Raw genomic sequence first — 20,752 nt, forward strand, 5'->3', positions numbered from 1 at the left:
TTGAGAGTAAATGGTAGACTCTAAGTGGCTTTTAATCTTTAACAAAGGCTTTGCACCATCTACCCACTTAATATCCACATTAGACTGCTGTGAATAGAAAATATAGACATGACTTTCTGTCAACATAGCAATGGATAAATGGACAACATATACGCATATTTATGCATTTCTACATTTTTTTCCCTCAGAAATGAAGGGTGAGTTGCATGCAAAGGTAATTGTTGGAGAAAATAAACTGCATTCAAAATAAAGGTATCCTAAATCATTTTTAATTTCTAATTCTTTGTGGCATGACACTTTTGTAAGTTACAATAAAAATGCATTACTGAATGAATGAATTTTAAAAACAATGACAGTTTTTTAAATGACACACAAAATTTGAGCCCCAATTCAAAAATTATTTTTAGAATCAACAGATGTAAAATGACTTTCTTAAACTGCTATAAACTTTTTTTTTTTTTTTTTAGCATGGGCAGGCTCCAGGAATCAAACCTGGGTCTCCAGCACGGCAGGTGAAAACTCTGCCACTGAGCCACCACTGTTCCACCCTTCTAAACATTTTTACACTCTGTTTTCCACATTTGTCTACATTGTGGACTAGCACCTCCGACCACACTTTGAGTAGCACTGTTGTAAATTAGCAAATTATCAACCAGACCAACAGAATTCCAGTTTTTAAACCTTTAATTGTGATTACTTCAACAAATGCAGATATATTTTCCTACCCTTCTTGATTCTGCATCATTAAGATTCAAGTAGCCTGGGGGAAGATTGGCTGAAACGGGCAGCTGCTGCTCAAATGTGATGATTCTACCATCCTTCAGCAAAGGTACCCAGGCAAAGCCAACTGCCAAGACAACAACCAACAATGAGAAATGAAATAGTAAATGCAATTGGCTACACAAATGTCTGATGCTGGGGAGCAGGGCAGGGTGGTGGGATCTGTAAGTGGGAGCCCAGGTATTGGCATCTGCATAATGAAGAAGGAACAATGGATTTAGAATGTTTCCTAATCCCAGTCTGGCCGCTAGCAAGCTACTTACTCCATTTCCTTGACTATAAATGGGAATAACAATACACAATCTTTCTATCTAATCGAGTTACTGAAAGACCCAAGTGAGATAATATTTGAAAACACTTTAAAAACTAAAAAGTGTATCAATATAATTAGCTTTGTACTTTGGGACTATTTACTCTCATCCAGAGTCTCTCAGAGAGCAATCACTAAATTCTCAAATTTTTTATGGCAACTCTAGGACAAGAGGATATTAAGGTTGCAAGTTAAGATTACATTCTAGACTTACACAAGGCAGTAAGAATTAATGATTAAATTGGGGAGAGTTTTCCTGATTACAGAAGAAAGAGGGATAGTAGGAGAATACAGCCAGGACATTGTATTTATGAGTTGAATCCATGGAGAGATTTTCCCCAATCTGTACATTTGTTAACAGTTCTACCCAAAAGAGCCTCTTGGCTTTCTATTAGAAACACATCATGTTCTAGCTAAAAAAGCCAGAGCCATGTGTACTGCTCAAGTGAAGCAGTGTCAGTATTTCCATTATAGAGATTACTTTGGGTTTCAAATGTTTATAACTCAGCTGTAAAAAAACTTGCTCTGGACTAAGTTTTGGAAAGGAGAAAGGGTGTTGGCCGTAGAGCACTTTCTAAAGCCACTGTTTTCTGATTCTTTAAAATTTTGCGTGAGTGTGCGTGTCAAGTATTTATACTGTGAACACAGAAATCAACACAAATGTGGTTAGAATGTTTTCATTCACATGTTTAATTTGGCAAATGCTTTAAGTCTTAGAAGAAGACTAAAATGTTGCTTTTTCTGAGTAGACTAAATGGCTGTCTCAGATTGAAATATGCTTGGAAGGGCATCTTTACTAGCACAACTTCTGAATGATTTACCCAGACATTTTCTTTTCTAAAAAGCATAGGAGAGTAACAAGAGCAGAAGAACCATTATAATGATTCTGTCAAAGTAGTTACACTGAAAATCTGACACAGGAAAACAGGTTTCCAGCCCAGAAAATAGGAAAATACATTTCTTGTACTTAAGCAATGTTTTTCCTCAACTTTTTATTGAGATAGAATTCACATACCACACAATTCAACTATTTAAAGGGTATAATTCCATGGCTTTTAGTATATTTGTGGAGTTGTGCATCTGTCACCAGTAACTCCAAAACTTTCTCATCATCCCCAAAAGAAACCCCATGCCCAGTAGAAGTCATTCCCCTTTCTCCCTGCCCCTAATCTACTTTCTCTCTCTAAGGAATTTCTTAGGCAACATTCTTACACTGTGAATTAATCAGAGTATGGCCAAGTGTGTCCTTTAGCGAAAACTCATACAGAGCACTTGGAAGCTGTAAAAGTACAATGTCAGGCATACCATCTGGCTCAAAGATGTGAAGCCACTTAAAGGATGGACAGTTAAAAGTGATGAGTGATACACAGCATAGCTGTCTCATGCTTCATTGGGCATCTTACCCACTTGTGTCTAGGATTTAGATAAGGAAATCAATAATTTACCCCAAGAGGTACACTGTCATGGGTTCTCATTGTTCTACGTTTTCTTCTCAACCCTCCTAGTTCCTTCTTTGAACTAATCGTAACGTCTACAGGGATACAAAACCAGACCATGCTATACACAAGGGCAATTTTCTAATATTCAGTTCTGCTGCCTCCTGGGGGTCAGTCAGATGTCTCACTAGCACCTCAAACTCTACATTAGTCCAAAACCTACCATCTGCACACACAATTCTGCTACTGGCAATACCTTCTTTCCAATCACCCAGTTTTGAAACTTCAGTGCTAATTCTGAATTGTCTGATACCCAATCATTTGCCAGGTCAAACTGTACTCTTCTGCAATTCCCTTTTTCTCCACCCTGCTCCCTGGCCCTGTTACCACCATGGTGTGGCCCTTCTTTTCCTGAACCTTCGAAGTAACCCCTTAATTGGTGCTTCTTCTTTCAGTCTTTTCCTGTTCCAACTCACCTTGCCCATTATATTGTTGCCTGACTGATTTTCCTGAAAAACAGCTCTTAGTGGTGTTTATAACCCATCGGTAGTTCTATACTGCTGACCAGTAAAAGCAAATCAAATCCACAGCCTGGCATTCAAGGGCTTCCATGTTCTGACTTCAACTTTTCAACTGATGTCCCATGATTTCCCCATCAAGCACCTTGTGCTCTTAGTCATACTTGATGACTTGGTACTCCCTTCCCTTTACATGCCCCTCAATACTCTGGAGTCACCTTTCTGCCATCATAGCATTCTCAAACTCATCCCCTCCCTTTAAGGTCTGGTTCAAATACCATCTCAACATGGAAGACTTTCCTGATTCCTAGCCACTCCCCACCTCCACCAGCTGAGCAATAACTCTCTCTTCTCTGAATTCACATTACACCACTTTCTTGGTAACAACCACTTTCTGTCTTGTATTAATTATTTATGAAAGCCTCACTTCCCCTCTTAGATCATATGGTCACTGAAAATGAGATCTGTGTTTGATTTGCCAGTGTATTCTCCAGAGTACCTACTACAATGTCTTACACATAATAACTATGCAGAAATATTTGCTGAATGAATGAATGCAAGACTGAGCCAGACTAGCCTGGATCTGAATACCAGGGCATGCTGACATTTATGTACTGGGTATGACACAGGGCCTTCTAGGTTCTCCTAAGGATGCTTCCCAACAGTCCATCTAAAGCCCTTGGTGAATGAGACCATGCCTGTGGCTTCACTAATAAAGCTTATTCAAGTTTGTCAAATCTGTTTTATTCTCATTAGAACCAAGCAGCCCGAACCTCCCTTGGGCTCACAGATGTCCCTAGCTCTGGGCTCAGTTCCCTCTTCATCAGTAAGCAGAGCTGGAAAATTCTGGTTGCTGGGCCACTCAACATAAGAGAAATAACAAAAATGTTGCATCGTAATATGCGTTTCTCTCTGAGAATGGCACTATTACTTTATGTTACTTATAGTAGTCTAAGCACACTGGCAGACATTTGGACAATGGTATTTGGAGAAATGATAATAAAATGAACATACCCTTCATCTTTAACCAATGAACATTGTAACTCAAAAATGTACTTTTTGGTGAGTGAAAGAAGTGCTCTGTAGCTTGATGAAAAGAAGTTACATTGTAGACAATTCTATTTCAAATAGCTGTAGAGAGAGACATAAAGAGCACACATACCTGGAGTTTCCACTGTGTCCTGCTTTTTGGTTGTTCCCTTTGTGTTAATTTCACAACTTACATGATAAAAAGTGAAAAGCAAATGATGCTTTTGATGAAGGTGAATGGGAAGCTCAATTTTAATCTGAAATGAGAGCAAAAGTACACATAGCATTTTGTTTTCTTTTGTTTTAATTGTCAAGCCTGACTCTCAGACATTTAGTTCAGTTTTATCATACTTTTCCAAGAATAAGTGACAGGCCAAATGGCCAAATAATATATATTTAAAAAATATATTCCAAATGCTTTTTGGTCAGTATTCATTTGACAACAATATTCTCCCAAGTTGAAGGCTGATTTTTTACTGTTGGATGGAAAGTCCAATGGATTCTATGAGATCCAACTTTGCAGCAGTATTTCCTAAAATACTGGATCAAAACCATATCTCACAGCCCAAGGATTGGGTGTAACTCACTCTGAGTCAATGAATGCCAATCTATTTAAAAGGTGCACTGAATTTGAAAGGCTATATTTTTTTCTGAGTCACTGCTGTTTTGCATGAAAAAAACTCTAAGCCTTTAGAAATAAACTTGCAAAAAAGTCACTATGGTATTATGATTTCCACAAATTACAGTTCAGATAACTTTCTCTAGAAGAAATAAGACTTTGTGCTTGAATAAAGAGATAAAATTTCTCACTCATGATACATGAATTTAGTACTAAAAATTAATGCTTATATTAAAGTATCTCAAGTAATCTTCCAATGAGAACCCAAATAAATGCTTATCATACCTCCAAGATGTAAGAGACAAATTACTGATTACAGATATTGATCATAATGCATGTGCATGCAAACATACATACTCTCTCCTGGTCAATATATAGAGTGAATAATTGAAAAGTTTGTTCATTTTAGGCATCCTAAGAACAGTGGGATTGCTTACTATTTGATGAAGTTTTCTGTAGTCACTGGTGTTGATTTATAGAGATGGACAAATGAACAGTTTGGTGATGAACATCTGGCCCAACTATCATTCACACAAGGCATGGTTTTGGGTTGATAAACTAATTTCTGTTGTAGGTATATTTCACTACCGAATATGGCCATCCAGACCATCTGGCTATCTTAATGCTCTGCTGCACATAAATATACTTCCTCCCTGGGTGGCAAAAATGCAAGGCACCACTACTGCCCATCTCCTGAAACTATGGACACTGGATTGAGAAAGGAATGAGTGAAGCCTAAGACCTCCATACAACAGCAGATGGACCTGGAGAAATTGTGACAGCATGGGGAATGTTTTTAGAAAAAGCCAGGAAGGGAGACTTGAGGACTGAGAAACAGAAACAGCAGAGCGCCAGGCCCAGGATGTACATCCTGGCTCCATGGAGACATGCAGGAATCAAAAGCAGTCTACAGAGTTGGATATAGACTAGAAGTGGCTGTGACGGAGACATTAAGAAAGATTCTCAGAAGTATACAGAGATGTAGAGACAGAGAACTGGGAAGAAAGAAAAAGGCAGAGACAGGGTCAGCAGGACAGAGCAGACTCTGAAGGGAGGCACAGAAACTGAGAGACCTTTGTCAACTTTGCACCGAGGGGTTTTGTGCAGCCAGTGGAATTCTAGTGGCTTAACTGTGCCAATGCATCTAGCAAAGCATTTCACTGGTGGAGAGGTTGCACTCCACTACACACAACCACATGGGGAAAGCACTAGTAAGGCCTTCAGAAAATCTCTAAGTTTCTTATTTTAAAGTTGAGAAAATGGAAGCTCTAAAAGGGGTAGTGAGTTGCTCAACGTTGCAGAGCTGACTGTCAAAGTGAGGGTTAGAATTCTACTTCTAAGTCTGGTGTTTGTTTCTCACTTTATCTCAAGTCAGGGATTCCCTTACATTTGTGGGCATATCTTCCACTGTTGTCAAAGGCACCAAGCAGCAGTGACCTTCCATTTTGATGTGATGTTTTCCGTTTTCATGGAACAAAACATTCAGGGATTTAAAGTGTAGATGAAATAATGGAGATGAACTGAGGAGAAAAAGAATGGCAACCACTGCATTTTATAAATGTCAGAATAATGTGTTTTTACCTCATCGTAGAACTCTGGATTTTGGTTGTGATGCGAGACAACAGCATAAGCATTTGTGGTAAAAACAGATCCCGCAGGTTTTCCATAAATGTACTGCAAAAGAAGGAAAGAGTCACCACTCTAAATGCAGGTCTTTAAATATGATGATAGGAACCACATACAGTTAGAGGCATCTGTGAGTACAGGGCCATAGCCAAGTCCAACTGGCTCTCACCATGAGCCTATAAACTCAGAATCATTTATATAGCTACTTTAGACACCACTCCAGATAATGCGTAACTTGGCTGTGCAGATGCTTCTTAATTTCTGGCCAAAGAAATGCAATTCCATACTAGTTGACAGTAAGAAGGTGAACACTTTTAATCATTCAAAAGGAAAACACTCTCAATACCTGGGTGTAAAGCTTGCTTCATTCATGCATTTTGCATTTCATAGTATGAGAGGGATCACCTTCAGCCGGTCAGAAACATTTGCCTATAGGAATTAAAAACTGAATGCCTATTATTCAGTAGATAGCTTACTGTTCTCTCCCTTTATGAGCCACATGCTAAAAAAAATCACCAGCTTTCTGTTACACCAATATAATAAATGTAATCCTTTCTACAACTCCATGGGAAGATCCAATTTCATTTCTAGCTTGAATTTTTCACTTCCCTAGGCCTCAACAACGAATATGGAGTCAGCAAGCCAAGGTACTAATTACCTCACTCTGTTGCTTCAGAGCGAGCTTCTTAGCCTGCTAAGAAATGAAATTGAGACTCCATATGAGTTCGCATCCAACTCTCCTTAAATATGGTTATGAAGGCAATTTGCAGGAATTGCTGAGAGGTAACCTAAGAATCTTTAAGTATACAAAAGAACATTGCATGGAGGAAAAGAAACAGTTGTTCTCATCTCCACTGAAGGAAGAACCAAAGAAAATACAACTAATTTGAGCCTGCTAATCTTTTAGGCCTTCTCTGTGGAAAAAAAAATCTCTTTTTAAAAAACAGGGCTATTAACCATTCATGACTTTGTCAGGGGCATTCCAGCCTCTTTCCCCAGGTGGTTTGGGTATCAGACTAGCCATCCATCTGTCTGCTCCCAGCTCAATCTAAAGAAGGGGGAGCCAGATTAACACACTGTGATGACTAGATGTCTCTGATTTCTCTTTCAGGCCTTTGACAAATGGGCTAAAGAGCAAAAGAAAAATCCAGCTACAAAGTGTGACCACATAGAGGCACCGTGAAGTGACAGGTATTTAAGGATTGATGTATCAGATGACTCTGTGATGATGCTTTTCATAGATCACTAATCCAAGTTTGGAGACCCCATTTGCCAGTCACAGAAAAGAAGTCAGATCTCAGAGCCAAGCAGTCACGCTGTGCTTCTGTCAGTTCAAAGCCTGCTGAGGTTTCAAGGAGAAAGGAGTTTATAGGCCCCTGATGGCACCATTATAAACCATCAGGTCATAAGACAAAATGACCTTATGAATGGGTGTCAGAGCAATGTAAAATAAAAGTGGAGTGAAAGCAAAAATCTGATATATGAAGCTTAGCTACTTTTAAAGCGATATCTGCTCCCAACTCATTTTATTACTTATTCTTACTTATCTAACCCTGATAGTTCGTGTGCAAGAGTGGAAAAAGAAAATATTACATTTGTCACTTTAATACATTTTATTTTGGGTGTTTAAACAAATTAAATGCACAGAATGAGACTACCAGGTGCCAATTTTATGCTTATCGCTATCATAAACAAACCTTTAGCGCACTAGCATCACTTTCATCTGAATCCCGGAATTCCACGCAGACAGCGATGTTCCTCGCCTAAAATGATTAATTATTCAAAATGAGTCATAAAATTAGATTATGAATAATATTCCATATCCAAAAATGTATAGCTTACATTATTTACCTTGGCAAATGTTTTCTGGCTATCATATTTTAACTGCAAGGGATATACATACAGATGGTTTTTGTAAACAGTAAACGGGTAACAGTATTTTATCATTTCTGGAACAAATTCTTCAACCTCCACAGTAATATTTTGACAATTCTTTTCAAAAGGCTTCAGGGGCACATATGAAGAAGTAATACAATCTATAGTAAGAAAAAACAGGCAAAGATAATACAATTTAACAATCATTAACACATTCCTGTACTTATAAAAATATACTGTGTCCAAGTAGATTCTGTTCTCAAAGACTGATTTAAAAAATGAAATTCTTAGTGATTGATACAAAATCATACAAGCACTTTTATCTAAAAGGACAAAATGGAACAGCCTGATACTGGTTTTAGCAGAACCCCTCAAATCAGGCACGGACTGCTATTTTATTCTTAATGCTGAGTGGAGTGATTTGCCAAATATAACACATCATAATTATGATAAATTTAAACTCTGCAAAGAAATCCATTACATTTTTATTCTTGTGGCTGCAATTCAGCTTTCACTGCAAATTTTTATCGGTAACAGGGAAATAACAGTAAATTTATGCTTCAAATTAACTCATGAGGCGTCGCTTTTAAAAAATTAACCTGTTATAAATGTAACTTTGAAATAACGGAAGCCTTTTGAAACTTCAGATCTTAAAATGTGTTACCAATAATAAATTCAATACTCCAGAACGTGAATACAAAGCTTCAGGAAAGTTTAGTAGCATGTTATTGAAATAGCCACTGTAGGAAAGGTTTTTAACATGTTTAAGGGACTCTAAAGACTGCTTGCCCTTACAGCAGAGTGGAATTGCCAGAGAAGGAAGATGCAGGGAGAGTCAGACCTGAGGACACACTATTTTTTGTTGGATTGCTTTTCTGATATTATATATACACATACACACACATTGTAATAGAAAATTTCGGGGTACAAAGTAAACAATCGATCATTACACTACCTAGAGATAATTACCGCTAACTTTTTGGCATGTTTTCTTCTAGTCTTCTTTCTATGCATGTTTTATGTAATAATAAAAAAACCTACTATGTATAGAACTTTATCCTGATTTTTTGCATATTTTAACCGTTCTTATTTCATGAACTATGTAAACGTAAGTTTTAATGGCTGCATAATGTTTCATGGTATCTGTGTACTGTAATTGGCTTAACTACACAGAGAGATTCTTTGGTTGCTTCCAAATTTCCCCCAATATAAATAATACTGTAAAGAACATCTTTAAGCATAAACTCCTGTCTTCATTTCACATTCTTTCTTTTTTTTTTTTTTTTTTTTAACAAGGGCAGGCACCGGGAATCGAACCCGGGTCCTCTGGCATGGCAGGCAAGCATTCTTGCCTGCTGAGCCACCGTGGCCCGCCCTCACATTATTTCTTTAAAAAAAAATCCATTCCATTCTGAGAAGTTTTAAAATGCAAATTAGATGCCACTTCCCCATTTACAATCTTTTAGTGACTTCTCATTGCACTTACAATAAAATCTAAGTTCCCGGGGTCTTACACCATTCCCTGCACCATCTGATCCTTCTTACTTCGCCAACCTCAAACTCTCTCTCTATTATCCCCATTGCCCACTAAACCAGAGCCACACTGGTGTTCCTTTTTAATTTTTCTTTCAAAGAAACCAAGCTTATTCCCAACTTCAGGTTTTGTTTTTCTTAACATGTTATTTTGAAATCAAACTTACAAGACAGTTGCAAAAACCATTCAAACCCCCATACAGAAAACCCCAACACACCCTCACCCCTCCGAAATACCCAGATTTACCAATTTTAATATTTTGCCAGATTTGCTGCATCATTCTGTTTCCCTATCCTTCTGTCAGTCCATCTGCCAGGCCTTCCTTCCATCTGTCTGCCGCCAATCTATCTATCAATTTATCTAGCTTCTGAACATCTGACAGCAGGTTGTACATATCATGCTCCTTGAATACATAATATATGTACATTTCCTAAGAATGAGGATGTTCACTTATGTAATCACCTTAAGGGCAGTTATCAAGTTAAAGAAATTTAACATTGATTATAAATAAAGTACACAGTCTATATTCTATTTTTTTCATATGTCCCAATTATGTCCTCATGGGGCTTTCTTACCCATTATTAGATCCCATCCATGATCACATATACTTAATGGTCATTGTTTCCTTAGCAGCTCTTTTTTATAAATTGTGGAAACACGATTTCCATCATAACCACCCCCAAGCACACCACTCAGTGGGATCAATGTTGCATTACGATCACCACCATACATTAGCCTTCCCTGCACCCAAAGCGGAAAACCTGCACCCATTACGCATTTATCTCCCCATCGCCCCTGTTAAACTGTATGCCACGTTCTGTCTCTATGAATTTGCATATTCTGATAAGCTCTATGTGGTTAACATGGGCTTAAAATAACATCTTCAAGTTATAACGGTCTTCTTTGCTTTGATACCAACTTAATTTCAATAGCATAGACATACTGTGATCCTATACCCCTCCATCCATCCACCTTTATCAAGTTCTAGTTCAAGATAGTTCTCTCTATTCAGGGCCCTTATCTTTCCATATAAATTTCAAGATCGGCTATTCGTTTTCTGCAGAGAAGCCTGTTGGAATTTTGACTGGGATTGCACTGAATCTGTAAATTGCTTTGAGTAGACTTGACATCTTAACAATATTTCATCTTCTAATTCATAAATGCCAAATGTCCTCCCATTTATTTAGATCTTCTTTGGTTTCTTTTAGGCATGTTTTGTAGATTGCTATATACAAGTCCTTTACATCCTTGGTTTAATTTATTCATAAATAATTAACTCTTTAGCTGCTGTTGTAAATAGATTTTAAAAAATTTCTTCAGATTCTTCATTACCGGGCTATAGGAACAATGCTGATGTTTGTGTGTTGATCTCGTATTCCACCACTTTGCTGAATTTATTAGCTCTAATACCTTTCTTTTATAATCTTCTGGATTTTCTGTATAAAGAATCATGTCACCTGTGAATAGGGATAGTTTTACTTCTTTCTTCTCTATTTGGATGCTTTTTGCTTCTTTTCCTTGCCTAATTGCCCTGGCTAAAACTTCCAGCACAATGATGAACAACAGTGATGAAAGCAGGAATCTTTGCCATGTTTCTGATCTTTGGGAGAAAGTTTTCAGTCTCACTGTTAATGTGTTAGTTGTGGGTGTTTTTACATTTGCCCTTTACATTGAGGAAGTTTCCTTCTACTCCTAGTGTTTAAGTGTTTTCAAAAAAGGATGCTGAATTTTGTCAAATGCCTTTTCTGTGTCAACTGAGAAGATCATGTGGTTTTTCCCTTTATTTCATTAAATGTAGCATATTACATAACTTGATTTTATGTTGAACAATCCTTGCATACCTGGGTATGGCTCTGCCATTAGTTGTATATATATTTATAACTATTACATCTTGTTAAATTGACCTCTTTATCAGCACATAATGACTGCTTTTGTCCCTCATAATAATTTTTTACTTAAAGTCTATTTTATCTAATATATGTACTTTGTTTACTATTTGCAAGGTATATTTTTTCGTCTCTTTCACTTTCAACATTCTGTCTTTGAATTTAAGGTGAGGATCATGTAAACAGCATAAAGTTGCATCATGTTTTTTTCCTCTTTAAAAGTTTCTATTATGAAATATTTTATACATATAAAATAATATACATAACATACAAGTTATTAAGCATGACAATAAAACACCATGAATGCTGCAGTAACAGGCTACTCATATGGAAAAAGAATGAAATGTGACCCCGCCATACAGCACACACACAAAAAAAAACCACCATGAAGCTACTACTTAACCTGGAAGAGGAAACATTTGCATGTTTGAAGCTGACCTCCCTGCTTCTCCTAATAAGTAAGTAGAGGGATTTCTTTATCTATTGCTTTGCTTTATGTTTCTAAACAATATATTATTTACTTTTGCTTGCTTTTGGATTTTATAAAATGGTTTCATAATGGATATATTTTTCTGCAACTTGTTTTCATGAAGGTATATTTCTAGATTCATCTTTTTTGACTCATTTAACTATGCTTCTTTCATTTTTATTCCACTATAGATTTCTATTGTTTGAAGATATTATCTATCAATTTTCCTACTTAGACTTTTTATTTTTTTTCCAATCCAAAGGGGTACAAAAATGGAAGGTATAAGCTCTTTAATGCTTTTGGTATAATTTGCCAAATTAAATTCTGGTATAATGCATCAATTTAGAATCCCAACAGTATACAGGAGTACCTATTTCACTGTACCCAAGACAGTAACAGGTATAATGATAGAAAAAAATGTTTGCAACCTTGATCAAGGAAAAATAGTAATCCATTTTAATTAATATTTATTTGATAAGATGAGGTTGACCCCTAGTCAACCTAACATGTATACTGGAAATTTATATTTTTTCCTCTGTGAATTGTTTCCTTGTGTTCTTTTTAAAAACATGGCTTTTTTTAATTTATAAAAGTTTTAGGCTTACAGAAAAATCATGTAAAAATTTCAGTGTTCCATTATACCCCTTATTGTTAACACTGTGCATTAGTGTGGTACCTTTGTTACAATTGATGTAAGAATATTAAAACTGTACTATATTAACTATGGTACAGTTTACATTGCGTGTATTTTACCCCATATACCTTCCTATTATTAACATCTTACATTACTGTGGAACATTTATTATAATTCATCATTTTTAAAATTCATTCTACTAATCTCTGACTTTTGACTAGAGAGTTTATTCCATTTACATTTAAAATAACTTTACTGATAATGCAAAAATGTCATCAGCCATTTTGATATTCAGTCTATATAAGTCTACCTTTTCACCACTCAATTCATCTATTAATCCTTCTTTTATATTTATTTGGCTTTTTTTGGGTAGTGTACCATTTTGAATCCCTTCTCATTTTCTTCTGTAAATATTTTTCAGATATTTTCTTTGTGGGTACCATAGGTCTTAAATTTAACATCCTAACTCTTTCACAGTTGTTTATATGGTACCAACTTAATGTCAATAGTATATACAATGCACTGTACCTACACCTCTACTCCATTCCTCCACTTTTTTGTTGCACTTGTTACCAATTATACACTGTATTCTAAAACAACAAATTTATCATAATTTTTATGCATTTGCATTTTAGAACCTATAAGATGTAAAAAGTGGAGGTACAAACCAAGAAATCCAATAAACAGCTCTGGCATCCATAATTACCATACAGGTTGCCTTTACTGGAGGGTCTTCATTTCTTTATGCAGTTTTTATTCACTGTCTCATGTCCTTTCCTTTCAGACTGCATAACTTCCTTTGGTATTGCTTGTAGGGGCAGTCGAGTACTGATGAACTCCCTCAGCTTCTGTTTATCTGGGAATGTCTTACTCTCTCTGTCCTTTTTGAAAGACAAACTCACTGGATATAAAATTCTTAGTTGGCAATTGTTTTCTTTCAGTACTATTTATATTTCAATATAGCTGTTATTAGTTAGGGTTCTCTAGAGAAACAGAATCAACAGGAAATATTCGTAAATATAAAATTTATAAAAGTGTTTCATGTAACCATAGAGTCCAAAATCTGTAGGGCAGGCTGTGAAGCTGATGATTCCAATGGAGGGTCCAAACGAACTCCACAGGAGAGGCTCACTGGCCGAAGCAGAAAGAGAGCCTGTCTCTTCTGAATCCTCCTTAAAAGGTTTCCAGTGATTAGATTAAGCATCACTCATTGCAGAAGACACTCCCCTTGGCTGATTACAAATGCAACCAACTATGGATGCAGCTGATGTGATCATGATTTAATTCTATGAAATGTCCTCATTAAAACAGACAGCCAGCACTTGCCCAACCAGACAAACAGATACCACCACCTGGCCAATTTGACACATGAACCTGACCATGACAACTGCCTTCTTGTCTCCATGGTTTCTGGTGAAAATTGGCACATTCTTGTACTTATCAGGTGACTTTTCTCTTGCAGCTTTCAGAACATTCTCCTTGTCCTTAGCATTCAACAGTTGACTATGGGTTTGGGCATGGTTCTCTTCAAGTTTATTCTGTTTTAGATTCATTGGGATACTTTACTGTACATATTCATGACTTTTGTTATATTTGGGAAATTTTCAGTCATTGGGATACTTAACTGTACATATTCATGACTTTTGTTATATTTGGGAAATTTTCAGTCATTATTTCATTGAATATTCCTTCTGTCTCTTTCTCTCTTTCTTCTTCTGGGAGTCCCATAATGGCTATATTGGTATCCTTGATGGTGTCCCACAGTTCTCTTAAGATCTGTTCACATTTTTTCATTCTTTTTTCTTCTGCTCCTCAACCTGACTCATTTCAATTGCCTTGTGCTCAAGTTCACTGATCTTTCATCTGCCGGCTCCAATCTCCTGCTGAAATCCCTATAGGGTATTTTTCATTTCAGTTATATAGATCATCAACTTCAGTATTTGTTTGGTTCCTTTTAAAATTTCTGTCTCTTTATTAAGATTTTCATATTGTTAATTTGTTGTTTACCTGATGTGCTTTAGTTCTTTTTTCACGTTTTCTTTTATATCTTGAGTATACTAAGGATAATTTTTTAAAAGCCTCTGTCTGGTATATCCAAAATCTGGTCTTCATTGATGGTTTCTGATTTTTATAGTGTTTCTTTGTATGCGCCATCATTTCGTTTTCTTTGTCTTATAATCTCTTATTGCACACTGTATATTTTAATATTTTAAAGTGTTAACACTTTCATTTTGTCCCTGAGCTCAATGTTCCTCAAGTTTGTAGCCAGCTAGTGATATGGCAGAGATTTCCTTGAGTGTGAGGAGCTAACAAAAAATGAACCAAAACAGAACACACCTTTCCCAGTCTTTGCAAATTTGCTCTTCATTGCCCCCTGGTACTGTTTTTCAGTGTTTAGCTTTCCTATGAAGATCATTCTGAGGCAAATGTGAAGTTCAGGATCCTCTCGATCTTTTCTGAGCCTGCACCTTGGCCTGGGTTTGTGCTTACTCATGGTCTTAGGAATTATGCTTATAGGAATTCTAATGCCCCCTCTACTTATTCTGATATAGACTCTCCTTCCCCACCAGGGTGCTCTAATATATTTTTTAAAGTAAGTAATCCTTTGCCCAGGCTGGGTTGTTTAATTTTTTTTTTTTTTTACATGGGCAGGCACCGGGAATCAAACCTGGGTCCTGTGGCATGGCAGGCAAGTATTCTTGCCTGCTGAGACACTGAACCACCATGGCCCGCCCTGTTTAGTTTTTTTTTTTATTAGAGAAGTTGTGAGTTAACAAAGCAATCTTGCATAAAATGCAAAATTCCCATACACCACCCCACCACCGAATCTTGCGTTGGGGTGGAACATTTGTTACTATTAGTGACAGTACTTTTTTAAACAGTAGTTATATTTGTTACAATTGATGAAAGATTATTAAAATAGTTCTATCTATTGTCCATTATTTACATTAGGTGTTTCCCCCATTTACCACGGTATTACCATCACCTAGTATTAGTGCATTTGATATAATTCATGAAAGAACATTCTTATAGTTGTACTTATTAATTATAGTCCATCATCTACAATGGGATTCACTGTGTTGTACAGCCCTGTTTTCTCTTTTAATTTTTATTCTAGTAATAAATGCATCCTGAAGTTTCCTTTTTTACCCACATTCACCTATATGGTTCAATGCTTATCTTCAAGTTCACTGATTCTTTCTTCAGCCAGGACCAATCTGTTATTGAACTCCTCTAGGGAAATTCTACATCTCTTTTTGATTCTTTTTCATATTTCTTTCTATTGAATTTTTCTTTGTGTTCATTTTTCTTTTCCCTAAAGCCCTTTAGTTTTTATTCTGTTTTCCTATAGTTCTTTGAGCATATTTAGGACCATTTTTTTTTTAGTCTTTTTCTGGTATGTCCCAAGTCTGGTCCTCCTCACTGATGTTTTCTAATGCTTTAATCTACTCCTTTGCATGGGTCACTACTTCCTGTTTCTTTGTATACTTCGTCATCTTTTATGGAAACATGAATATTTTGAAAGTTTAATGTGTTTTCTCTGGAATTTGAACTCTGAGGCATCTGTTTGGTAAGCTGATTTCCACTTAGCATTATGACAAAGATTTTACTTGCGTGCCAGGAACTAACAAAAAAAAAAAGGGGGAAAAGACACCTTTCCCACATTTTACATATTAGCCTGCAAGAGGCCTCTCCTTCAGAAGTTATCTGTACAATGCGTTTAGAAAATAGCTCAAGGCCAAAATGTAGGGGCCTCCCTGATCCTTTCTACATACATGTCTTATCTTGGGCAAGAGTGTGTGGTCCTAGGGATTCCCCCATTTACATGGATACAGATGTTCCCACTTCCCTAGGAGACAGTTTACTCATGGGCCAGCATTGCCCTATATATTTCTCATGTCCAGTAATCCCTTGCCCCAGGCAGCTGCAACTTGACTGCTCTCCCACAGTGTTCTACAGAACTCCTGTGAGCTGCCTTCTAAACACACGGCAAATTATGGGATGGAAAGCCTGCAACAAATGTCCTGGTTCAGTCCTTTGAGCTGCCACCAGATTGGCACAGACATGCATGCTCCCAGTGTGTGCAGGAAGGGTCCTTTGCTTCCCCTGAAATCAGCATCAGAGACCTGAACTGAGACGACAGGCCAGCTCCATGCCCAGTAGGTGAGGGCTGGCAGAGGGACCAGCGAGGGTGCCACAAGATCCTATAGTTTTAAAGTTGCCTTTTTCTTAATTAGGTACTTGCCCATTTACTGCAATCTTTTAACTATTTTCTAGAACTTTGAGGAAGCTGTTTCTTCAAGTTCTTGCTGTTTGTTCAAAGGTTCTGTGGAAGGAAGGGGCCCTGGAGCTTCTTTCTCTTACATCTTCATTGGGGATGGGCCTACCTTGAAGTCTTTACATATGCAATGACCTCAGGCTGGCATATTGCAATCACTGCATGCTGGCACCCTCTACCCCATCAGTTTCTGAGCTTAAGGGAAGCCTTCTCTGGCCACCTTTCCAAAAGCAGCCGATCCCTAACACAAGCTGAAATTATTCATTTGTGTCTTGTTTATTTTGCATCACTCCATCTAAACTTCAAACTCCGTAAGTTCAAAACACCTAGTAAGTACTCAATAAATGTTTACTCAATTTTTATTCAGTGGATGAATAAATAGACATAATCTTAGAACTGTTACGGACATCTATGGAATAGTTATGGACATCTGTGGATTATCAATTGCCAAATTATACTCCTACTCATAATGTGTGATGGTGCCTGGCTGAAATCTAGCCAGCATTAGGAAGTTTCACTTTAGATGTTTTTGTAGATTCAATAGATGAGCAAAACATCTAGTTTTATTTGCCTTACTGGGATTATGTGATTGAACATATTTTTCACGTATTTACTAGCCATTTTATTTCTTGCAAATTTTCTTTTGTGTCCTCTGCCATTTTTTCTCCTGGCATTTTAGATTCTTGCTCTTGGACAGAAAAATAAATCCTTGTCCTTTTTGATCCCTCAGTTGATGACAGAAATAGAAACTTATCCAAGGCAAAAAGCAGGAGAAACTGACTGAGGACAGCTACAGCATCATATATTATATATGAAACAACATTTGATAAATCCAATTTAATCAAGTCATCTCCTACTCCATAGTCATCACCACTGTAAATCTCAACAAAAAGATACATATTAGCAGAATAGAAATGTATAACACAAAGAGTGAATCCTGATGTAAACTATGGACTATAGCCAACAATATAACAACGTTTCATCAATTGTACCAAAGGTACCACAGAAATGCAAAATGTTAATAGGGAAAATTGTGTGTAGTATATGAGAACTTTGTACTTTCTGTAAACTGACAAATGCCGTAATTTAAATAACCATAAGAAAAGATCGAAGAGATAAAAAATGAGATTCAGTCATAGCACTTAAGGTTTATTTGCAATATGTGAGTTCTTACTTGATAAATCCATGGGAACACATTCTACTGTGATGTTTAGTTGCCCAGGAATAATCTGCAATTTGGTCTTCTCTGGCCTAGGTATAAAATAAGAATATTTTAGGTTTAAAAACTATGACTACTAAATGCTTTGATTATCCTATGCCCAAAATTAAAATTTTAAGCATTTGGCTTCTCCCATACATGACTCATCATTTTAAGAAACTAATAATTCATTTATTATATTTATTTCCTGCAGTAATGCTACATACTTACTTCTTGTATTCTGAAAGCAACTTGAGAATATCTTCATTAGAAAGTTTGCTACTGTCTTGTTTATACAAAGGAGAACATCTCCCTTCCAGATCCAGAGAGCCTTGAGTATCTTTAAAAATGGGTCTAAAACAGCAACAGAAGGGTTTAAAACAAAAAATCAAGTATTGAGAAATTAAAATAAAATTACTGCTTGTGGGAATGTAAAATGCTAAAACCACCTTGGAAAACAGTTTGACAATTTATCATGAAGTTAAGCATATACCTATCCTATGATGTATCAATTTCACTGCTAGATCTTTACTCAAGAGAAATGAAAGCCTATGTCCACAGAAAGACCTGTTCATGAAGGTTCACAGTAGAAGTATTATAGCTGAAAACTGGAAATAACCAAGATGCCCATCAACAACATCAACAAGTGAATGAATGGACAAACAAACATATATCCATTCAAAGGATTACTACTCAAAATAAACTATTAATACATGCAACAATATGGATGAATCTCAAACATGTTGAGCTCAAGAAGCCAAACATAAGAGTTCATACTATGTGATTCCATTTATATGAAATTCTAGAGCGATATAAGTCATCTATAGTAATAATCAGATTGGTGGTTGCGTGGGGGTAGGATGGGATAGCTGATTGGACAGGTATTTGAACAAATTTTCTGGGGCGACAGAAATGTTTTTTTTTAATCTTGGTTTGGCCATGATTACACCAAACTGAACATTTAAAATCTATATATTTTATGAAATGTAAGTCATACCCCAATAAAATTGATATACAAAAATTTTATATGTAGTGTTTCCAACAAAAATTTGAATAATTCTCTCCCCTTTCCCTTCTCCCAATTTCAAGTAGCTATTTTACTGCTAAAATGGCAAGTAATATCCAAGCTCCCAGGATACTGGAAGCAGCGATAGCCAGAAACATAATCCTCCCTGGCAGAGCCTTGGAAGATGTGTTTATAGGCATCAACCATTGCTACTATTTTTAAGCATGCTTCCTTTTTTTATTTCCAGTAAACAGGGGTTCATCATATATCTTTTAGATATCCCAGCCAACCCTTTAGAATGGGTTCTTGCTACTTCTGACAACCAAATCAATTTAGGAAGGAAAAGGTTGTGCAATTCCTCATCAGAACTGGGGATCAAAGCTTCTACTTTGAAGACTTTAAAATTAAGTTTTCTACTGGCAAAATGGCATTAAGCAGCCACTGCCACAGCCAGAAGTGGGGAGGGGACAGTATGGCACAGCCATCCAGAGTGGGCTCTGAAGGCAGGTGAAGTGGGTTTAGATTCCCAATCTCCCACTTGCCGTGTGGCCATGGGTAATGATTTTATTTTTTTTATAAACTTCTGGCCTTCAATTGCCTCATCTCCAAGATGGGGATAATAGCACCCACGTAAAGCACCTACACGAGAGCCTGGTAGGGTTAGCCCTTAACAACTATTAATAAAAAACAACAGCAGCAACAACAACGGCAGCAGCAACTGATTTTACAAACAGAAGCATCATAAAGATTGCTTTTATATAGAAAATGCTACTCCACCTTCTATTTATGCCTAAATATACTAACCTCCATTACTTTGTGCCATTGACTTACCCTTGGTTATCTTTTTTACTGGTCTGCAAAACAAGGACAATGTGCCTTTTCATCTACCAACATGCAATGCATTGTGAGACTTTCCAAAAATTGAAATGCTTATAAATAGTGACAGACAGAAGAGTTAATTAACTTAGAATCTCCTATCCTTATGGCACTCCCTGGCACCCACCGAATTTAAATGATTGGATTATTCAGAACATGTTGCCCTTTACCCAGAAGTTCCAGTGAGCTGTACAGGATGTACCTATAAACAAGCCTAACACACACTTCCTTCTACACCACCCCAGAAGGGTTCACTGAATTTGTCATCAGGAAGCAAGAAAACCTATTAATTAATTACGTACTTGGAATTAGTGACTGTATTCCTTGCCTTTTAAGTTTTAATGCATTTTGTGGAACTATTCTATGACAGTTTTTCAAGGCATAAACCCAGCCAACTCGAAGAGTGGGCATATTGTACACAATTCACCACAATTTCTAGTTTTCTGGAAAAAAATTCTAACACTTTAGCAAATAAGCTCTGCTTTACAATGCAATAAAATTAAGCGGTGTCAGTTGGCTCAGTAGCCCAAGCCGAAGAAAATTTTCCCAAAGCAAGAAACATGAAGAAGTGAGAGGTCTTTGCACAGCAAATTCCGAGAAAAAAATTCTTAAATCACAAATGTCCCACGATACAACCAGCCTGTCAGAAACATTGCCGAATGCTGGTCAGGGCAATA

The 20,752-nt window shown here is 36.8% G+C and overlaps 1 protein-coding gene across 2 annotated transcripts in view; it reads right to left on the reverse strand.

The window, feature by feature from the left end:
• The window catches only part of DOCK11 (dedicator of cytokinesis 11), a 218,988-nt gene that overhangs the window by 94,550 nt on the left and 103,686 nt on the right, over window positions 1-20,752 (reverse strand). For both annotated transcript variants that reach the window (XM_077146576.1, XM_077146575.1), the window contains exons 15-22: window positions 18,425-18,547; window positions 18,170-18,246; window positions 8,170-8,354; window positions 8,016-8,081; window positions 6,274-6,366; window positions 4,207-4,330; window positions 726-847; window positions 1-87 (exon numbers count right to left, since the gene is read on the reverse strand). In XM_077146576.1, the coding sequence (XP_077002691.1) occupies window positions 1-87; window positions 726-847; window positions 4,207-4,330; window positions 6,274-6,366; window positions 8,016-8,081; window positions 8,170-8,354; window positions 18,170-18,246; window positions 18,425-18,547 (877 nt within the window). The remainder of the gene's footprint in view (window positions 88-725; window positions 848-4,206; window positions 4,331-6,273; window positions 6,367-8,015; window positions 8,082-8,169; window positions 8,355-18,169; window positions 18,247-18,424; window positions 18,548-20,752) is intronic.

Source organism: Tamandua tetradactyla, chromosome X (assembly GCF_023851605.1).
Source record: "Tamandua tetradactyla isolate mTamTet1 chromosome X, mTamTet1.pri, whole genome shotgun sequence".
NCBI classification, from domain to species: domain Eukaryota; kingdom Metazoa; phylum Chordata; class Mammalia; order Pilosa; family Myrmecophagidae; genus Tamandua; species Tamandua tetradactyla.